Below are 17,126 nucleotides of genomic sequence, written 5' to 3' on the forward strand. Positions count from 1 at the left end.
CTCTGGCCTCACCTTCCCCTTCCCCTTCCCCCTTCCCGTCCCTCCGGGCCGGGCGGGAGCGCGAGTGGGTGGGCGCAGGTGAAGGCGGGGCGGAGGGAGTATCCAGTAGCACTCCCTGTATCTTTTATGGATATACCGACATATGTGAGTGCTCCCAGTTTCTTCACAGTGCTCCAAGTATGATTCCCTGGCTCACTCCAGTGCTCCCAGTATCATCCACTGTATTCCCCCCACTGCTCCCAGTTCCCTCCCAGTGTCCCTCCTCGGCTCGCCCTAGTGCTCCCAGTTCCCTCCAGGGGCTCCCAGTTCCCTCCAGGGGCTCCCAGTATTACTCCCTGTCTCCTCTCCCCCCCATGCTCCCATGCCAATCCAGTACTCCGAGTCCCGTTCTCTGGCTCCCCTCAGTGCTCCCAGTTCACTCCCTGGCTCCCACTCAGTGCTCTCATTCCATCCAAGTTCTTCCAGTATCGCTTCCGGGATCTTGCCGGTGCTCCCAGTTTCCCCCCACTAAACCACTCAGTGTCACTCCCTGTCTTCCACCGCAGTGCTCCCAGTTCCCTCCCAGCGCTCCGAGTGTCCCTCTTTGGCTGGTCCCTCCCAGGCCCCTCCCGCGCCCGCAGCCGTTACCGGTCGCCCCTCGCGCGCCGAGAGGGACGGGACGGGACTGGGCGCGGGCACGGCACCGGCGCGCGCATTGCCGCGCGCCCGCCCCACGTGAGACGTGCGCGCCGCCGGGGCGGCCGTGGGCGAGCGGAGCGGCGCGAGCCGGGCGCGGGCCGGTACCGGCCGGGCGCGCGCGCGCGTGCGCGCGCGAGGAGGTGCCGGGCGGGCGGGGGAGCGGCGCGGGGGCGGCCCCGGCCCCGCCCGCACATAAAGCCCTGGCGGCGCGCGGGGGGCGGGCAGAGCGCGCGCTGGCACAGCCGGTCCCGACAGCGGCGCGTCCGCCACCTCCTCTTTGCCAAAGTGTAGTGGCGGCTGCAGCGGCAGCGGCGGTTTCTCCACCTCCTCTCGCCGCCTCCTCCTCTTCGCCAAAGTGTAGTGGCGGCGGCAGCAGCGGGGGCTATGCGGGGCCGCGGGGCGCCGCGCCGCAGCGGCGGCGGCGAGCACATGGCGTAGCCGGGACCGGCGGCGAGCGCCGGGCCGGCGTCACAGCAGGTCCGGCGGGGCGAGCGCGGCTCCCTGCATGTGGGAAGGGAGGAGGCGAGCCAGGGAGCCCGGCGGCACCGGCGAGCACCCGGCGGCGCGGTCCTGAGCCGCCCGCCCGCCCGCCATGGATTGCAGCCTCCTGCGGACCCTCGTGAGCCGATACGTGAGTACCGCCCGTGCCGCTCGCACCCGGCGCGGGGCAGCCCCGGGCACGGCTCGGCCGGCACTCGGGCGGTCCCGTGGCCGGGTCGGCGGCCGGGGCAGCCGCGGGGCCGCCGCACGCCATGCCCGGGGCCGCGGAGGAGGCAGCGGCGGGGCCGGTCCCTGCAGCCCCGCGGGACTGTCCTTCGCTGAACCAGAGCGGCTTGACCTAAGTTCGGAGCGCTGTAATTTACAGCGTGCTGCGATACGTAGTTATTAGGGCAGATAAAAGTCTCGTGGTTGTGGGATTGTTTTGGTGGGTTTTCCTCCCTTTTTCTCCTTGTTATATTTTCTCAGTTAAGCGGCGTTTTTGTGGAATTGTCCAGTTTAAATACATTAACGAATGGTCGGAATAGTCCCAAGTTTTTGTAGGTGTGCGTGGTAAGATTCAAACGCGCCAGACTTGAGAGTACAGCGGGGAGAGAGTTCCATTAGCGTGTGAAAACCCACCCGTACGGCCCGAAAGAACAACTAGGTGCTAGTGCATTAGGATGGATCCAAGTGTAAGTTGAAGTGCGTCAGTGAGCACGAGGTTCCATTGAATCCCTAACAAATGCTCAGGATAATGGTTTAAGTAGATTGACAGAACGCCTGTAAGCGTGTGGTTGTACAATACAAGGGATGGGGACCACCAGTACCAGGAAACTGCAAGGTTCTGCTTTTGGGTGTAAAAGAAATTTTTTAAAACGGTGGGGAGAGGTAATTGGGATTTTCAAATATATACAGCTTTTCCTATATGTGGGAAGTACTGTAAGTGAGGAAACTTTGATGCTCTGACCGAGTAAAAAAAAATACACTTAAGCTTGTGTGTGTCAAGAGCTATCTTCACATGATACAGGCTGAAGTCTGTCCTTTTCAAGTATCAGTGAAGAAAAATAGCAGAGGTGAAAAATGGCAGGATTCTTTTTTCTCCTGTTTACAATGTGGAGAGAATGGAGAGGTGAATACTGAAAGCACCTGTGTGTATATGGATCCTTAAAAAGTGGCCCTGAAGGAGAATGCTCAAACTAATATGCATATTAATAATGAGGTATAAGAGAAGCGGCAGTCTCTATGGATATCTAAAGCTCAGGTGAGCTGTGCTGATGTGTGAGGCAGGTAAGATCGCTTTGGGTGTGGAGATCTGTTAGTGTTGATCTAACCCCGGGTTTCATTTAAGATTTCTTTTTTGTGTGCTCAGATCTGGAACTTGTACAAATGGCACATTTATCGTGTACAGAGCAAGATGCTGTTAAATCTGCTCTGCATAACATTGTTAACTTCTCTCAAACTAAGCTTAGGCTTCAGACATGAAGGAAACAGTAGCTGCTGTAGGTGTACCTAAGATAGTTTGTTGAAAATAAGGCACTTGAGCTTTTAATTTGTGTACTGTACCACCCTCCTGCACTGTTGACATCAGTTTAGCAGTCTAAAAGATAAATGAAACGTTATTATATCCCATGTGAAGAAGGGTTCCTATTTCTTAGATCACACTACTTTCAGTGTTGTAAGTATGCCAATAGGCTATGCTTAGGTAATTGCCTGGCTGTCATGCTGCCTTATATGTTTTCACCTGTTGCTTCTTGTTCTTTTGTATGCCTTGTGTCTTAATTTTGAATTCTTTCTTCCAAGGAAAGGTGATCTTGAAATAAGGTGCTGTAAGTAAAATTGTGTTGCTCACTTAAGTAAGGCCATTAATGCTTGGCAAGCTGATGCCCATGTAGTGTGGGTTTTTTTGTAGTCTTTTTTTATGTCTGTAGTTCAACACTTTTGTACATCTACAGCAGTAAAAATGGGAAGTAGTCACTGATTGCTGGCCCTGAAACTGGCTGCTGTGCGTGAGTGGCGGATGCAGGTGTCAGTGGTACCGCTCTGTAGTTGTTCACCAAAGCTCTGTTTCACACCAGCAACACCACACAAGTGCAGATGTTTGCCACTTTCCAAGCTGCTTCTTAATAAGGGAGAGCTTATTAAGCTGTGAGAGAGCTGGGGTGGATAGTTATATCTTGTGTTTATTGCAAAGTAAGCTCAATCTTGTGTTTAGTTAAAATAAAATCTATACAGAAACTTTTTCAGTGCTCGAGGTCCTAAAAGTACAAATTTGTGTTGTGCAAGTTGTGTCCAGGACTTGTTCAGCTTCCCAGAGCAGGCTGATCTCTGGGTTATCCTGAGAACCTGGGCTGATGCAGACTGGAGATGTTGGGGTAGCTGGTAGCTCTTATAGTCCTATTTTGGGATCACACAGAGTTGCTATGTGATGTACTCAAGGAGTCTTCTAATAGAATGGTTTCTAACAGTTTTGCATCATTTCTTTTCTTTCCCAGTTACTGTTTGTTGTCGGACATAAAGGCATAAGTTAAATACCAGGATTCTTGTTACTGTGAAGATTCCCTCTCGTTCCCCTTTCTCTTACTGTACACTTGCTGTCCTGAAGCAGTGCAAAATCATACATAATTCCAAGGCCCTGTGGAAGAATAGCAGTGACCAGATGCTGTCAGTTTTCTGGTTAACATTTTCAAATATTCATCTGCTCTTTTACCTGCATTGAGTGTCATGTTTATATTTTGCAGGCATTGAACCTGCGTTGTATAAAATAGTTGTTGATGGTGCTTGTCATACTGTAATTCATATCTCTTCACCAAGAGATGGTGTAGTCTCTTAGAAGCAGAGACATGATTATGTCTTGATCTTACTAAATTTTTAAATTCATGTTGTTATTCTGCCTCTTTGAAATCATCCAGTAAGCTTTGGATTTTTTTTTTCACTTCAGCTCTTATTTCGTGTTACCATTACTAATGTTGCCATAACTTACAGGACTGATGGTGAAGAATAACTTTGTATAGAAAAAGTGTTTATTTCACTGCAGTACGGCTGCCATGAAGTTCAGTGTAGTTCTCCAAATCGTTTGTGATCCCTCAAGCTGATACACACCAATGTAATTTTTCGTTATTGTGTCTGATGAGGTTATTCTGTATATTTTACTGCTTTGAAATGTCTATGAGTTATAGTAGAGGTACGTTTAAGTCACAAAATAGAAACACCTTTATATACAACTTTTCCACTTTGTGGGACTGTAGGAACTGAATAAGCCTTTTACAGTAAGATAAATAAGATAAATTTTGACAACTGTATTGTTGAATTTACTTTTCAAATAATGGAAGTAATGATTGTATGGGGGATAGTATGAAAATTGTTGGGAGATTGCTATGGTTTTTGTCTCATATGCTGTAAAATATTACCCTTTTTTCCTGGATGTTGCTTTTGCATCAGACAACATGCTCCTCTGTCTTCTCCTTGGATTGTTTGTGTATTCCCTGGAGGATGTGTGCCACCCCAGGGAGCTCAGTCTCACAGCCAGAGAATACAAAATTAGCATGCACTATCCTGCAAGTGTCATGCAGAACCTGCTGTGTGCTCAGTAACAAGAGGAACTCATTATCTTAATATTAAGCAGTACACTATTTAGCCAAAAACCAAGAAGGCAATAGCTGTTAAACTGTCTGCAGTCAAGATTAGCTTTTGTTTTATAGTTAGATTATTTGTGACACTGTGTGTGTATCATCAAGCAGTGTGTGCTGCCTGTATGGCTGCAGCTGCCTTAGTTTTCACTGGTGACACATTTCTTGCTGATCTTAGGACTTCTGGACTCCCTCCTCTTCACAGTCAAAAGATGGCTAATGATATTAAAGCAAGTCTTGGTGACATCTTTCATAAAGTGAACACTTTTCTTAATAAAACATGTGCATATGTCATTTGTATAGTCACAGTAGCTGTTTATAACTGAATTTGGATTTGGGTATTCCTGAATATTGTGAATTTGAATATGTCTGGGCAATCAGGGAAGATGCTGCTCTTTAGCATATGTTTGTTTGGACACTAAATGGTTGCTAAACGTCTTGCAGCCTCTGGTGGCTGGCTGTTCTGTGTTTGAGACAGCTGGCCCTCATCACTGAAAGCTCCTGCGCAGGTTGATGGCTTTGGGTTGTACAGTAAATGCTACTGGGTCAGAGGTCTGTATTTGCCTGTGTTATGTAATATATGTGGAGATCCTGGCACTTTACTGCTTTACCTCTTTCAGGTTTGGCTGTTACTTCAGGATTAAAATTCTGGATATTAAGTATTTGTTACCTATGTAAATATCCCTAAACTCATGTAGCAGTAGGTAAGACTTGTTTTCAGAAGGAACAAGGATTTTCTACAGCTCTGAACTCTGGGAAGCTGCTGGCCTATTAATTGTGCAAGTATTTCTGAAAAAATCTTTTTTTTGGAGATTGGAATAAATGAGTTTACAAACGAATGCTCTATTTTTCACTTTTGTATAAGTGGGTCAACTTTAATCATAGTCTGAGGAGATGACTGACTAGTCTAACCAGGAAGTTACAGTAGGGGTTTTTAGCCCCTAAAACTAAGTTTTGCGGCAGCACATTTAGGTAATTTTTTTCCCAAGTATTTTGCTTGTGTATGTAGTCTTTGTGGACATAAATAAATGTTGAGCTTCAGTCTATTTATATATCTAGCTTTGATACAGCAAAGGTTGATAACTGCTTTGACCTGCAAGTTGGCAGAATTGTAAGCGTCAGTGCTCTGTGTTTGTGTCTTAAAGGACAATCCATTTATCAAATGTTTCTGATGACCTACTGGTTTTAATCCAAGTTCGTTTAATACATTTGAGGGTACCCTTGTGGTCAGTTCTTGCTTTTGCTTGTATTTATTCAGCTTTCTCTGCACTCTGGCAGATGAGTATTAAACTCGTGCTGTGTAGATGTTTCACAGTCAGGGGGCCTGTTAACATCAACACAGCTTTCTTCCTCGCTCTCACTTAAAATAAGGTTTGACAAAATTTGAAGGTGTTTTAAATGTTGTAAACGTGTTTGTATACAGATTTTGTCTGCCAACTGTCCTGATGGTGAAAAAGATGTTCTCTATAGGAGCTATGGGTGTATTCTGGGTCAGGAATTAGTGACTTGTAGCTCTTCAGTGTTTATCCCTGGTATGTAATGCATTTTTGTTATCTCTTGTGCAAGTCTGCTGGGCAAAATGTTTTCCTGAAACCTGAGATGCTTCCCATAATCTCACAGCTCTGCTTCTCTGCAGGGCCCAGTTCTTCCTGCTGTGGAAGGCATGACAGAGTAGGTCGAACAGCATGAGTAACTTCTGAATTCCTGTTTCCCCAAACACCATTGCTTTGTTACTCTCCTAATTGGCTTTTTCTTTTATTTTCTGTGGGTGGGTGTCTATATGGAGTGCTGCCTGCATACTTTTCAGGAAGTTATTCTAAAAGGCCAAGTCTGAAAGCTTTACTTCAAAGTTAATTCTGTTGAACATTGGCTGTGTCTGACAGGATTTTGCACTTGTGCAAATCTAACCAGCTCTTCATCCTGGTGGTGACTCCTGTGTTCGTTCCAGTTTGTAATATACTCTTTAAGATATTTTAGTGTTATGTGAGGCTCAAAAAAACCACCAGACACTCTTCCTTCTGCCATCAATTATTTACTGCTGAAGGACAATAGACATGAAGAATTGCACGGGCTTTGTTTTTTCCCTTTCCCCTACCCCATGGATTAGCTAATTTATACAAGAAAAACATAATTTCCTTCTTTTGAGAATAAACAAGTGAAAATAGGACATGGCATATGTAAACCAGTTTGCTTACAGGAAGTCAGCATTACAAGCTGGTTGCTATTGACTACAAAATATTGCTCATCTGCACTCATCAGATGCTCTCTGATAGTAGCAAACATTGCTTTTGGAGCATCTAAACTGTGGAAGTATTTCAGTGACAAAATAGATCAAGAACTTTTAGTCTTGCTTTTTTTAGCATCAAAATACTTCTCTTGAGATGAGAACTGCGCAGTTGTTTTTGTCATTGATAACATGTTGTTTGATTGAAAAAGAAGTTTAATATTTTTCTGCTTTTATGCCTTTTCTCAAGCACCACAGAGTATCAGCTCTGCAAGCAGGAAGCCTTTTCAAAAGTATTTTTGGGAATGGAAGGAGACAAACTATGATGTAGCACATTTATAGCTTTACATCTCTGATAACCATTTCTCATTGATTCCTTACTCCTGTCATACAATAGTAGTTGAAACAGGAAAAGTGGCAAAAGGGGATGGGATTTTCCAATGAGTCTTCTTTTTAAACCCCAAACACTTAGGAAATAGTAACTGGACTGACAAGCATTCCACAAATACACACCATAGCTGGCTCCTGTTTGTGGTGTTGAGATGGGGATAATAAAAGTTGTCCCATCTACCTAGTTTGAAGTGTGATGAGAAAACTGTTGTGGTTTCTGAGGGGCTACAGTGTGAGGGACAGTGAGGTGCTGTTTGTCATGTGCAGGTGTGTCAGGGAGCAGAAACCAAGAGAAAACTGTCACAGAAGACTGAGCAGATGTTTTAGCACCTGTTATGCAACTGGGTTCAACTTTACTGTGAGGTACTTGTTGTGGGGTGGGGTTTTTTTTGGATGGGGGGGTGTGTTTGTGGGTTATTTTGGGATTTTTGGTGGGGCCTTTTTTTTTTTAGCAAAGTAGCCTGCCTCTCCCCCCGTAAGTCTTTTAGGCAGATTACATTTTTCCAGAATCATGCTAGTGATTATTCTCATGGCTTACCATTACACAGGATAATGTGATATTTCTATTTGTGTCATTGTTGAGGGACATTTTAGTTGAAGTTCATCCTGAGTTATGAAGCAGAATGACATGGAATGCTATTATCTTCTCTGCTGTAATTGCCATGGCAACAGTTGCAGGTAGACAAGGCAAACCAAGGATTCTTTTTCTATATCATACGTACACCAGCTGTTTTTCTTCCCTCTCAGTAATGACTCTGAGAAGCCTGTGGCACAAACACTGAGTCATCATGAAAAGTGTTTTGGTTTGGGCTTTTTTGCAATTTAACTTTGATTTTAATTTTGTAAGTATTGAATATTTGTGATACTATCTTAAAACTCCACTCTTTTTAGGAAGAAACTGGAAGTCTGGCCTGGATTGTTCTAGGAGACTCAGATGAGCCAGTGATGGGGTGTTTGTTTGGAATATCACAGCAGACCACAGGCTGATTTATCACCTGAATATCTTTGCAGATTTGAATGTTAATTTCTCTATTCATGCATCTTTTCTTAGTACAGGGATGAGAGTATTGCCTGCCTTTTCCATAGAGAGAAGTTGTAAGGGTTCTTTAACGCTTCTAGGTAAGAAAATTACTGTGTCACAGGAAGAAAACTGGGTGTGAACATAAGCCTGTAATGACTGTGTCTTAGGGTTGGGTTTTTTCTTGTTACTAAATGTTCTACTCTCCTGCTTCTGATCTCCCCCTGATTCCTCCTCCTGCATATGTTCACATGCATTCATGTGCAGCTGAATGAACTTGTACTTCCTTAAATTGGGTGCTGTTCACTTGATAATGTCAGAATTATGCCAAGGTTTACTAGAGGTCCAGATGCATCTTGGTATTAAAATAAAAAGTTCTTCATACAAGCTCTTGTCTCATTACTGAAGTACCCTGTGAAAGTGTGTTCTGGGCTGCTTCTTACTGAGATCATTGTGCTTGTTACTACACGCATGAAAGCTTAAGAATTTGGAGTTGTGATAGAGACATACTTTCTTTTGTTCTGCGCTCACCTGTAGATTAATTTACCTTTTTGAAACAGGAAAACGTGTTTCCCTCGTTTATGATTAAACTCATCTAGATATGGGGCAGAGTGAGGGGGGGAATAGTGTTTCTTTTTCCTGGTGACACTGACTAATCTCTTTGCTTCAGTCAAAAGAGGATTTCATCTAACCTATTTTGAATAGAGGATTAAGGACAATTAGGCTCTTCCTCTACTTTGCCAGTAAGATAGGATGTTGTGAAATCCTCTGAAAAGAACATCTGCTGATGCACCATTAAAGTTTTGTGAAATTAATGTTAATAACCAAAATAGTTACATGCAGAAAAAAACCCTTCAGTTGTGAAGTACTTGTCTGGATGAAATTGTATGAGTAAACTGGAGTGAGGGAAGGAATACTGAACTGTTTGTCCATTAGTTTCTTGTCTCTACTGCTTCTAAATTCCATGGTGGAGTAGACATATAGATGAACTGAAATGGATTTTGTGTTATCTGAATTGCATTAGTAACTTGTAGTTCATGCTTAGCCTTTTACGTAGTCCTTCACTTCTTTTCAAAGCACTACTAATGAGCTGTTTGCACAAATTATAATAATGAGATACAAACACTGTCCATAATCTGTGCTTGTGTAACTATTTTATGTCACATTCATTATAAGTGGCATCTCATGAGATAAATCTGACTCAGCAGTGACATGAGAATAGCTAACATGAAACTGCTGTACTTGTCAGGAGGCCATTACGGAATAAAACTGAAAAATGCCACTATTGTTGGAAGATACATAATGTGCATAAGACAATGTAATGATTAGTGGGAAGGAAAAATGGCTGTGTGTATTTTGGAGGTGGTTTGGCTACCAAATCCATCCCATAAGTGATAGAACTGCCTGCCTTGCATGAAGCACAATGTGTAGTTGTGAGGCTACAGGGGAGATTGTTGAATGATACTTGGCTCTGAGAAATTGCTCTTGTGCTCCTAATTTCAATACTAGCAGTTTAGGTAGGCTATGGAAACTCATAGTTTCTTTAGCTTTGTTTCCTGCAGAACACTTGTCTAGAGAGTTCAATCTAATCTTATTTTTTGGACGATAATAAACCTGAAGAAGGTTGTTCAGAAAAAGTTGAAGTCCATTTATTTTATCTTATTCTTGAGGCAACTTGGAGTCAAATAAACTGTAATTTCTCAGGCTGGCGTTAACTGCAGTTTCAGAATGAGTGAAGCGTTTGGCTCCAGGATCCCAAAACTGACTTGAGGGAGAGTTTTGTTCTTCTGCTATATTGTATCTCCCGTCTTTGCCTTCTGTTTGGGTTTCAGGCTGTGGGAGAGTAACAAATGGCAGATCAATCAGGAGGTGAGTTTTGAGTAGAGTATAACAAATGTGGAGGAAACATTGTTGGGGAATTTTACATCCTGCTTTTCAGTCATTTTGTTTGTTTGCTTGTTTGTTTTTTCTTCAGTAGGAGAAGAGATTATCTAAAATTTACCTGCATGAAAGTTCTTAAAAACCAGGCCAATATGTATCTCTATAGAAATACAGACTTTTATTATGTGAAAAACAGCATGTATGAGAGAGGGTACTGTAAATGTAGGGTTAATAATGACCGAGTTGGAGCTAAAATAATAAACTTATTTACATAATACTTCTACTAATATTAGTATAAGTTCAGGCTAGGCATTTTGCTTTGGTCAAAAAGGCTCCTTACACTATAAGCAGATTTTGATAGATTAATGTTAGTCCTTTAGTTTAATACTCAGCAACATGGAATATAATGAAATGCTGTTCTTCACTGTTTTGTGTGTTACAGAAAACCTGTAACTCCTTGCTAGTAAATTGTGTAGTTCTTTTTTCTTTGATTTTTTTCAATGGAATTGCCTTAACAGTAGGTGTGATATTAAAAGTTACTATAACTTTTCATGTTCTAACATCTTGACACACAATATGAACTTGGGAAAGTTTAATAAAAACCTTCTGTTCAATTATACTAAAAAAAAATCAAAGACTTCTCAGGTAACCTCAAGTATTATAAACATTGTCAAGTGAATTTAATGTTTAAAATCCAATATATAGATTTTTATAATATATTATGCTGTCTCATTTTTAAGAATATTTAGTATTTTTATACTTTTTACCAGATTTTCAATTTCTGACTACCTAAAGCAGTTCTAAGGGTTCTAAACAAATCCCATTTCTTGTTGACTTTGAGCTCCTTGTATATTCTCTGTACAACAGACATATGGCAAGTTAAGTGTATGGCTGGTTGTTGTTACAGTGGGGAGGATGGAGGCAGGCAGGTTAAAGCTGGGCTAAGAATTTTGTTTAATGACAACTATCGAGCACAACTATGAAATTCGTTTCACCTTTGAAGATAAAAAAAGTGCAAAACTAACTTAGAAGATTATTGTACCTTCACTGAAAGTACTGTAGGGTTGTTAATCTCCTGAACAGTGTTAGCTGACTGCTTGCTATATACAGTTGTCAAGTGACCAAGTGGCCTAATTTGGTAGGAGGTGCCTGTGTATTGGCACTAGAAGGGAAGGGAAAATGGAAGAAAGCTCTTTCCTCAGCCCAGAACTGCATGATTGCTCTAAGATGATTCATGAACATGCATATGTTGACTTTCTGATGCTGCAAGCTTTCCTCTGGCATAAGGAGGCTGAGTTTCCATGCTTGTTGGCTGAATGGCATAGAAGCAATAGGAAAGCCTTTTGAAAAGTACACTAAAAAAATTCCTTGAGGCTAAATTTCTGCTGGGCATGTAGAATTAAAATATCGTATTCCTTTACTGTTCTCTTACAAATTATAAAGTATTTTAAGCTGAAAATAATAATGCTTTTACATGTGTCTTTGCTTTCTGGCATGTTAAAAATGGTGACAAAAGCCAAACCAAGTTTGAGTTGTGGTTATGGTTGAGTCATTGAGTGAGACAACTGCAAGTACTTGAAGATATTTAGGGCTAGTAAGACAGTAGCGTGGACTTTCCTTGCTTTCTCCCACTGCCTGCAGTCAGACTACTTCATTCTGCATGTAATGACTGCTTTTTACTGCAGAATAGCAGCTGCTTGGTTATGTGGCTTTTAGCTGGTCTTTGAAGTATTTTGGCAGGGAGAAACAGTGCTACAGCACTGTCAAGTTCATATCTGTCTTGGAGACATGGAGGGGAAAAGGAGAAATATGATCTTTACAGCCCTGTGTACTTGAGCACAGGGAGCTTCCTGCCTGGTGCTGGGCAGTTCGATCTGCACAGGAGTGGAAACCATGTTTGCAGCTGACTGGAGGCAGCTCCATCTTGTCACCCCTTTAAACTGATGAAAGGTGTGATCTGGACTTCCCTTCAGCTTCTTATAGTATGTAGAAGACACCAAAGCAGAAGTGGTTAAGTGGGCTGATGCAGTGGCATAGATGTAGTGGTCGTGCAAGAGCTGTCAGGAGGATCTCTGGCTGTACAGACAGGTCTGTGCTTTCTTTTCTCTTCTATTTGGCATGTGCTGTTGGCCTGTGGATAGAGACCTATGTCACTTTGCTGTCTGAGGGACAAACCATTGGGTAGTGACTGGAGGTGGGTGTGTTCCTCAAGAGGCAACTGTTGCCCTGGGGTTGAGGCTGAAAAGGGTAATGTAGTAGCAAGTTTCCTTGTGAGTGGGAAGAGTGCTACTAAGTGCCAGGGTTCTAGACTGTGCTTCCAAACTGGGATGATGTGACATCCTGGAGTGATGACTGACAGGTCAGTGGCTGATTTGGCAAGTTCCTGCCATCCTTGTGTCGCAGGTTTGGCCTAGCTGTTGCCAACCCTGGACTGGCCCCCTTTCCCCCCTCCCAGAACTTTCCCAGCAAAGGAAAGAAAAAAAACACTGAAAAGAAACGCACTCTAGAGAAACTGAACTGAATAAAAAGAATAAATTATATTTTCTAACATTCACAAACCACACTGTATACACAATACATAGGATCCCACCCCCAGGGAAAAGGGGAAGGGAAAAAAAGGGGACTGATTAGCCAGAAAATAGGGAAGACACCAACCCAACCTAAAGAAACCGAATGAATCGAAACAAACACAATTGAAAACCTCAAGAAAGGGGAACGAGCATGAAACAATCTCACCCAGGACAGGAGAACCACCAACAACTGGAGGGACCAGACTCCAACCACCTCCCACCAGCTCCTCGGCCAAGAGAGGAGACCAAAACCACTCCCCCCCCCGCTACATGGAAGACACGTGTGGAATACTTGTAACTTCCTTAGATACAGTGGTTACTGAGGAAGCCATGGGTCAAACCATTACACCTTGGAACACTGACTTGTTTTGTGAGCAGCATCTGTCATCAGAAAAGTCATTGAGAGAGGGATGGGAGTTAACACTTTGGATAAATGTCAAGAAGCTTTACAATTTATAGAATAAAGGGAAGTATTTGGGGGGCTGCATACTGGAGGAAATGTTACTTAAAAAAACCCCAAACAAATAGGAAATAACTCCAGTTTTTCCTCCCCAAACAAACTCTGATGTGCGTGCTCTTGTAGCACTTATCATATGGCTTGACCTTCCTTTTAAGTGCAATCAGAACATAATGACGTGGCAGGGGGAAATGGAACAGCCATTTTATGCTTATAGTTTCCTCCCGTGTTTATTGGAACATGTTTCACTGAAATAAGGATGCTGGCCAGCACAGGAATACTTTAAGGTTGTGAAAGTCTATAGTGCCTTTAACCCTTTCATAGGCAACTGTAGGAGATGGGTATTTTTGGTTTAGTATGAAGGCCAATATCAAATGCTTAAAAAGCAAAGTTTTCTTTGCACAAAGACAAGGTGTACACGATCTGATTCACTGGTGATATTTGGAATGAGTTCTCAAAAGAATTATTTAAATTCAGTGTTTCTAAAAGAACAAAAATATTTGTTAATATCAAACTGGTTTGATAAAGCTTCATGCTTTTTAACTCTTTGCATAAAAAGTAACTGGGTGTTCTGGACAGGGTCCTTCTAACCTACACTGTTCTGATTCTAAAACAAAAACCACTGAATTCTGCTTAATTTAAAGGGGAAAATACTCCTCCCTCTTTTGTAGACATCTTGGTTTTCATCTCTGAGGAGGTGATAGTAACAAGACATCCTAGTTTAAAACAGGCTCTGTAGATAAAGCTGTGTGACTCTTTAAGTGATAACCCACAGGCTCCACAGGTTGTTGCTGTGAGCAGTAATTATACTGCTTGGTGTGTTTGTTCATTCATGCTTTAAGATTGCTGTAATAGAGGTTTACAACAACTTCATCTACTTATGTGATCATCTACTTACTCAGTAAAAATTGCTGTAGGTGGAACTGAGGCTTTAATAGATGTGACCTGAGCAGGTTAAACTATTTCTTCTGGTTCCTGTTCCAGTTAAAGAAAAATTATTGCAGGCAGCCTATATATGGTTGTTGTCATCATTCCCTACTTGCTTTAACTGCTAATGTGGCTATTCCAAAACACATTTCCATAAAAAATGGATTTTTCTCAAGCTACTGAGGAATTTGTTAAGCTGTCTGATTCATGTTCCCTCATTCAGACATTCATAGTATCTAAGGAAGCCTTAGCCTGAAAGGGAATGGTAGTGAGTAACTGGGTGAGGAAGGACCTGGAGATGAGAAACTCTGTGGAAGCTTGAATAGCCTGCTTGCCTAGAACTTATTTTGGATGCTGCTGTTGTGTAAGGGTGACCTGAGAAGCTGGAAGAGAAAAGCTACTAGACTTTAATTAGTAACAAATAGTGTGAAAATGCTTGTGCCCCTGAGACTTAAGCTGGCCCATCTCAGCTTTCATGACAAGATTGTTGTGCCACCATGGAGCACTGACTGGGTGCAAGTGCTCTGAGGAGTTACTCTGGAATTCCATTTAGGTGCTAGAACTGCATGTGTTTTGGGGAGTGTGGGAATGGTAGGAAGAAGATAGAAAATAGCAACAACTCTAGAAGTCTGTATGACAGAGTTACTTATTCAATGCCATTACAATAAAAAAACCAAACTAGATCACAGTAATGGACTGTAAGCTGTTCTTGAAAGACTTCTTACTGGGTTAAGAACTGATGAGAGTTTTGAAAAGGTTCTTAAGCCTTAAGTTGAGTAATAGGTGATGAAGATTATTTGACTGTTAGGAAGGAAAATATGAAAGTAAAACCACCTTGAACTCCCTGTATTTGACTTAGATTTTCTTAAAGTAGTTTGGGGCATATTAATGCAGTGGGTTTCTATGTCTCTTTTAAAATGTCAAAGGAAGAAGGATGGTGAAAGAATATTCCATGGAAGAGGAGGAGTCCTTGGCTGAAAAGGAAGGTTGAGCCCTTGACATCATGTGCTTGAAATCGTGTGTTGCAATGGGTCCTTTTGTGGTTTCTGAGCTGCTGGCTGAGGGAGAGCAAGCTGTAAACACTTCTCTGTTCTCCACTTATGTGGTGTCTTGGTTTGAGGGGAAAAACCAAAATGTTTACCCACAAGTGGAGAGGGGGGGCCTCCTCCACAATAATCACGCCACTCTTTATCAAATTTAGGAAAAGGAGCTTTAATCAGGCAATGGATACAAGAAGGATAACTGTTCTTAACTGATATATATGTGTGTGTGTGTGTGTAGACAGTCCAGAGCAAACCGCTTCCTCAACACCACAAGAGAAAAAAAACCAACAAAAACCCCCCAAACCAGCAGGTTTCCTCCTGGAGAAAAGTTATAGGCAGTATCAGTGTCACAGCCCGGCTGGCGGCAGGGTGAGCTCCCAGATGAACTCTGTCTCTCTCTGTGTCTCTTGTCCCAAATGAAGAAGGAAAACTGGAAGCGACGAACCGCTGCGTGTCCTGGAAAAGCAGCTGCAAGTTCTCTCTCCCAGGTCGCTGCCCCAGCCGGGACGGGCAGGCCGTGATGCTGCGAGCAGCAGTGAGACCGGAGCAGAGGCCGGGACCCCAGATGCAGGAACCAGGAGAAACAGCCGTGGCGAGGAGAAAAGAAACGGCTCACCAAGAAGCAACAGCAGCAGCAACGAGGAGCAGGAGAAAAACGGCTTCCCTCCTGAGCAGCACACACCCCGCTCCGCATTCAGCCGAGCTAGAAGTCAAAAAAATGTCCCCAAAACCAAGAGACAACCTGCCCCCACCCGACCGATCAAGAAGATGGTAGCAGTTAACTACCTCTTTTTGTTAACTACTGGCATGGGCATTTAGTGGCAGGGGAGAGAATTTACATAATAATTCCAAACTACAACATGTGGTTAGTTGAAGCTTACTGGAGCTTTTATTTAGAACTTGATCGCCAAATTCGAAAATTGAGGCAACTTTCCTCCTTCTGATTTAAGTTTGCTCTTAAAAAAAAAAGTGAATCTGCCTGCTTAAGTGATTTAAATAGGGTGCATTCTTAAAAGAGGTGTGTTCTAAAAGAGGATCTGGAAGCTTTGACAGACTTCTCCAGGAGGAAGGTTTTTCTTCATCTTTTTGGTAGACTTTTGAAGAATTAATGATAGTCCTTCTATACCAGGTTCAGCCCTTCTGTCCATTTGCATAAAACAATCTTTGCTTAAAATGTTTATTTTCACTAGAAAATGTGTTAAAACATCTGGTCTTACTTTGCCTTGTTCCTGGATGTGTAGTCTGTTTCCAGCAGCCTTTCAAACACCAGAGACATTCCTGAAAAGGCTTAAATTCTCAGCTTGAGCTGTAGCTTCAGTAAACGTCAGAGAAGATACAGCCCTTGCTCTGGGTGGCATCTGACAGCCTCACATGGCTTGTTAAAGCACTGTTTGTGCAGCTTTGCTGCCTCTGCAGGTGGTTCAGGATGCTCTGTTTTTCCATGTGCTGTCTCAAAATAATATACTTGTCTTCAAGCCCGGGTGCATCCGAATTCCAGTGCCTCAATTTCCCTTTAGTGCTGCCTCACCTCATCTTACTATGGTTCCTTTTTCTTCTGAAAAGCCTTTCTTAAAGGTCTTTTTCTGCTCAGGTCTGCTGGTTCAGTGTTCCACAGTTACCCTTCCTGAGCCTGTATTCTTGGGTCAGTGGGGTCTCTGCAGTTCTTTGCCCTGGCTTGCCCAATCCTGTATGCATCCATTTTGGGAAGTTACAGGAAACAGCACAGTGAACTCCAAATGAGTTCTCATGGCCCTGCCAAGACATTGATTGCCTCCTTTCCCATGGCCTGGTCTGTGTCAGCTGATCCCCGGCTGACAGATCAGCTATTGCTC

General features: G+C 43.0%; 1 protein-coding gene across 3 annotated transcripts in view; it reads left to right on the forward strand.

Annotated features, from left to right (window-relative positions):
* The first annotated feature begins 923 nt into the window (after positions 1-923).
* Positions 924-17,126, forward strand: part of ATP11A (ATPase phospholipid transporting 11A) — a 116,322-nt gene continuing 100,119 nt past the window's right edge. For all 3 annotated transcript variants that reach the window (XM_071569772.1, XM_071569848.1, XM_071569941.1), the window contains exon 1: positions 924-1,309. In XM_071569772.1, the coding sequence (XP_071425873.1) occupies positions 1,271-1,309 (39 nt within the window). In that variant the 5' untranslated portion in view covers positions 924-1,270. The remainder of the gene's footprint in view (positions 1,310-17,126) is intronic.

The sequence above is a fragment of the Pithys albifrons genome, chromosome 1 (genome assembly GCF_047495875.1).
Source record: "Pithys albifrons albifrons isolate INPA30051 chromosome 1, PitAlb_v1, whole genome shotgun sequence".
NCBI lineage: Eukaryota > Metazoa > Chordata > Aves > Passeriformes > Thamnophilidae > Pithys > Pithys albifrons.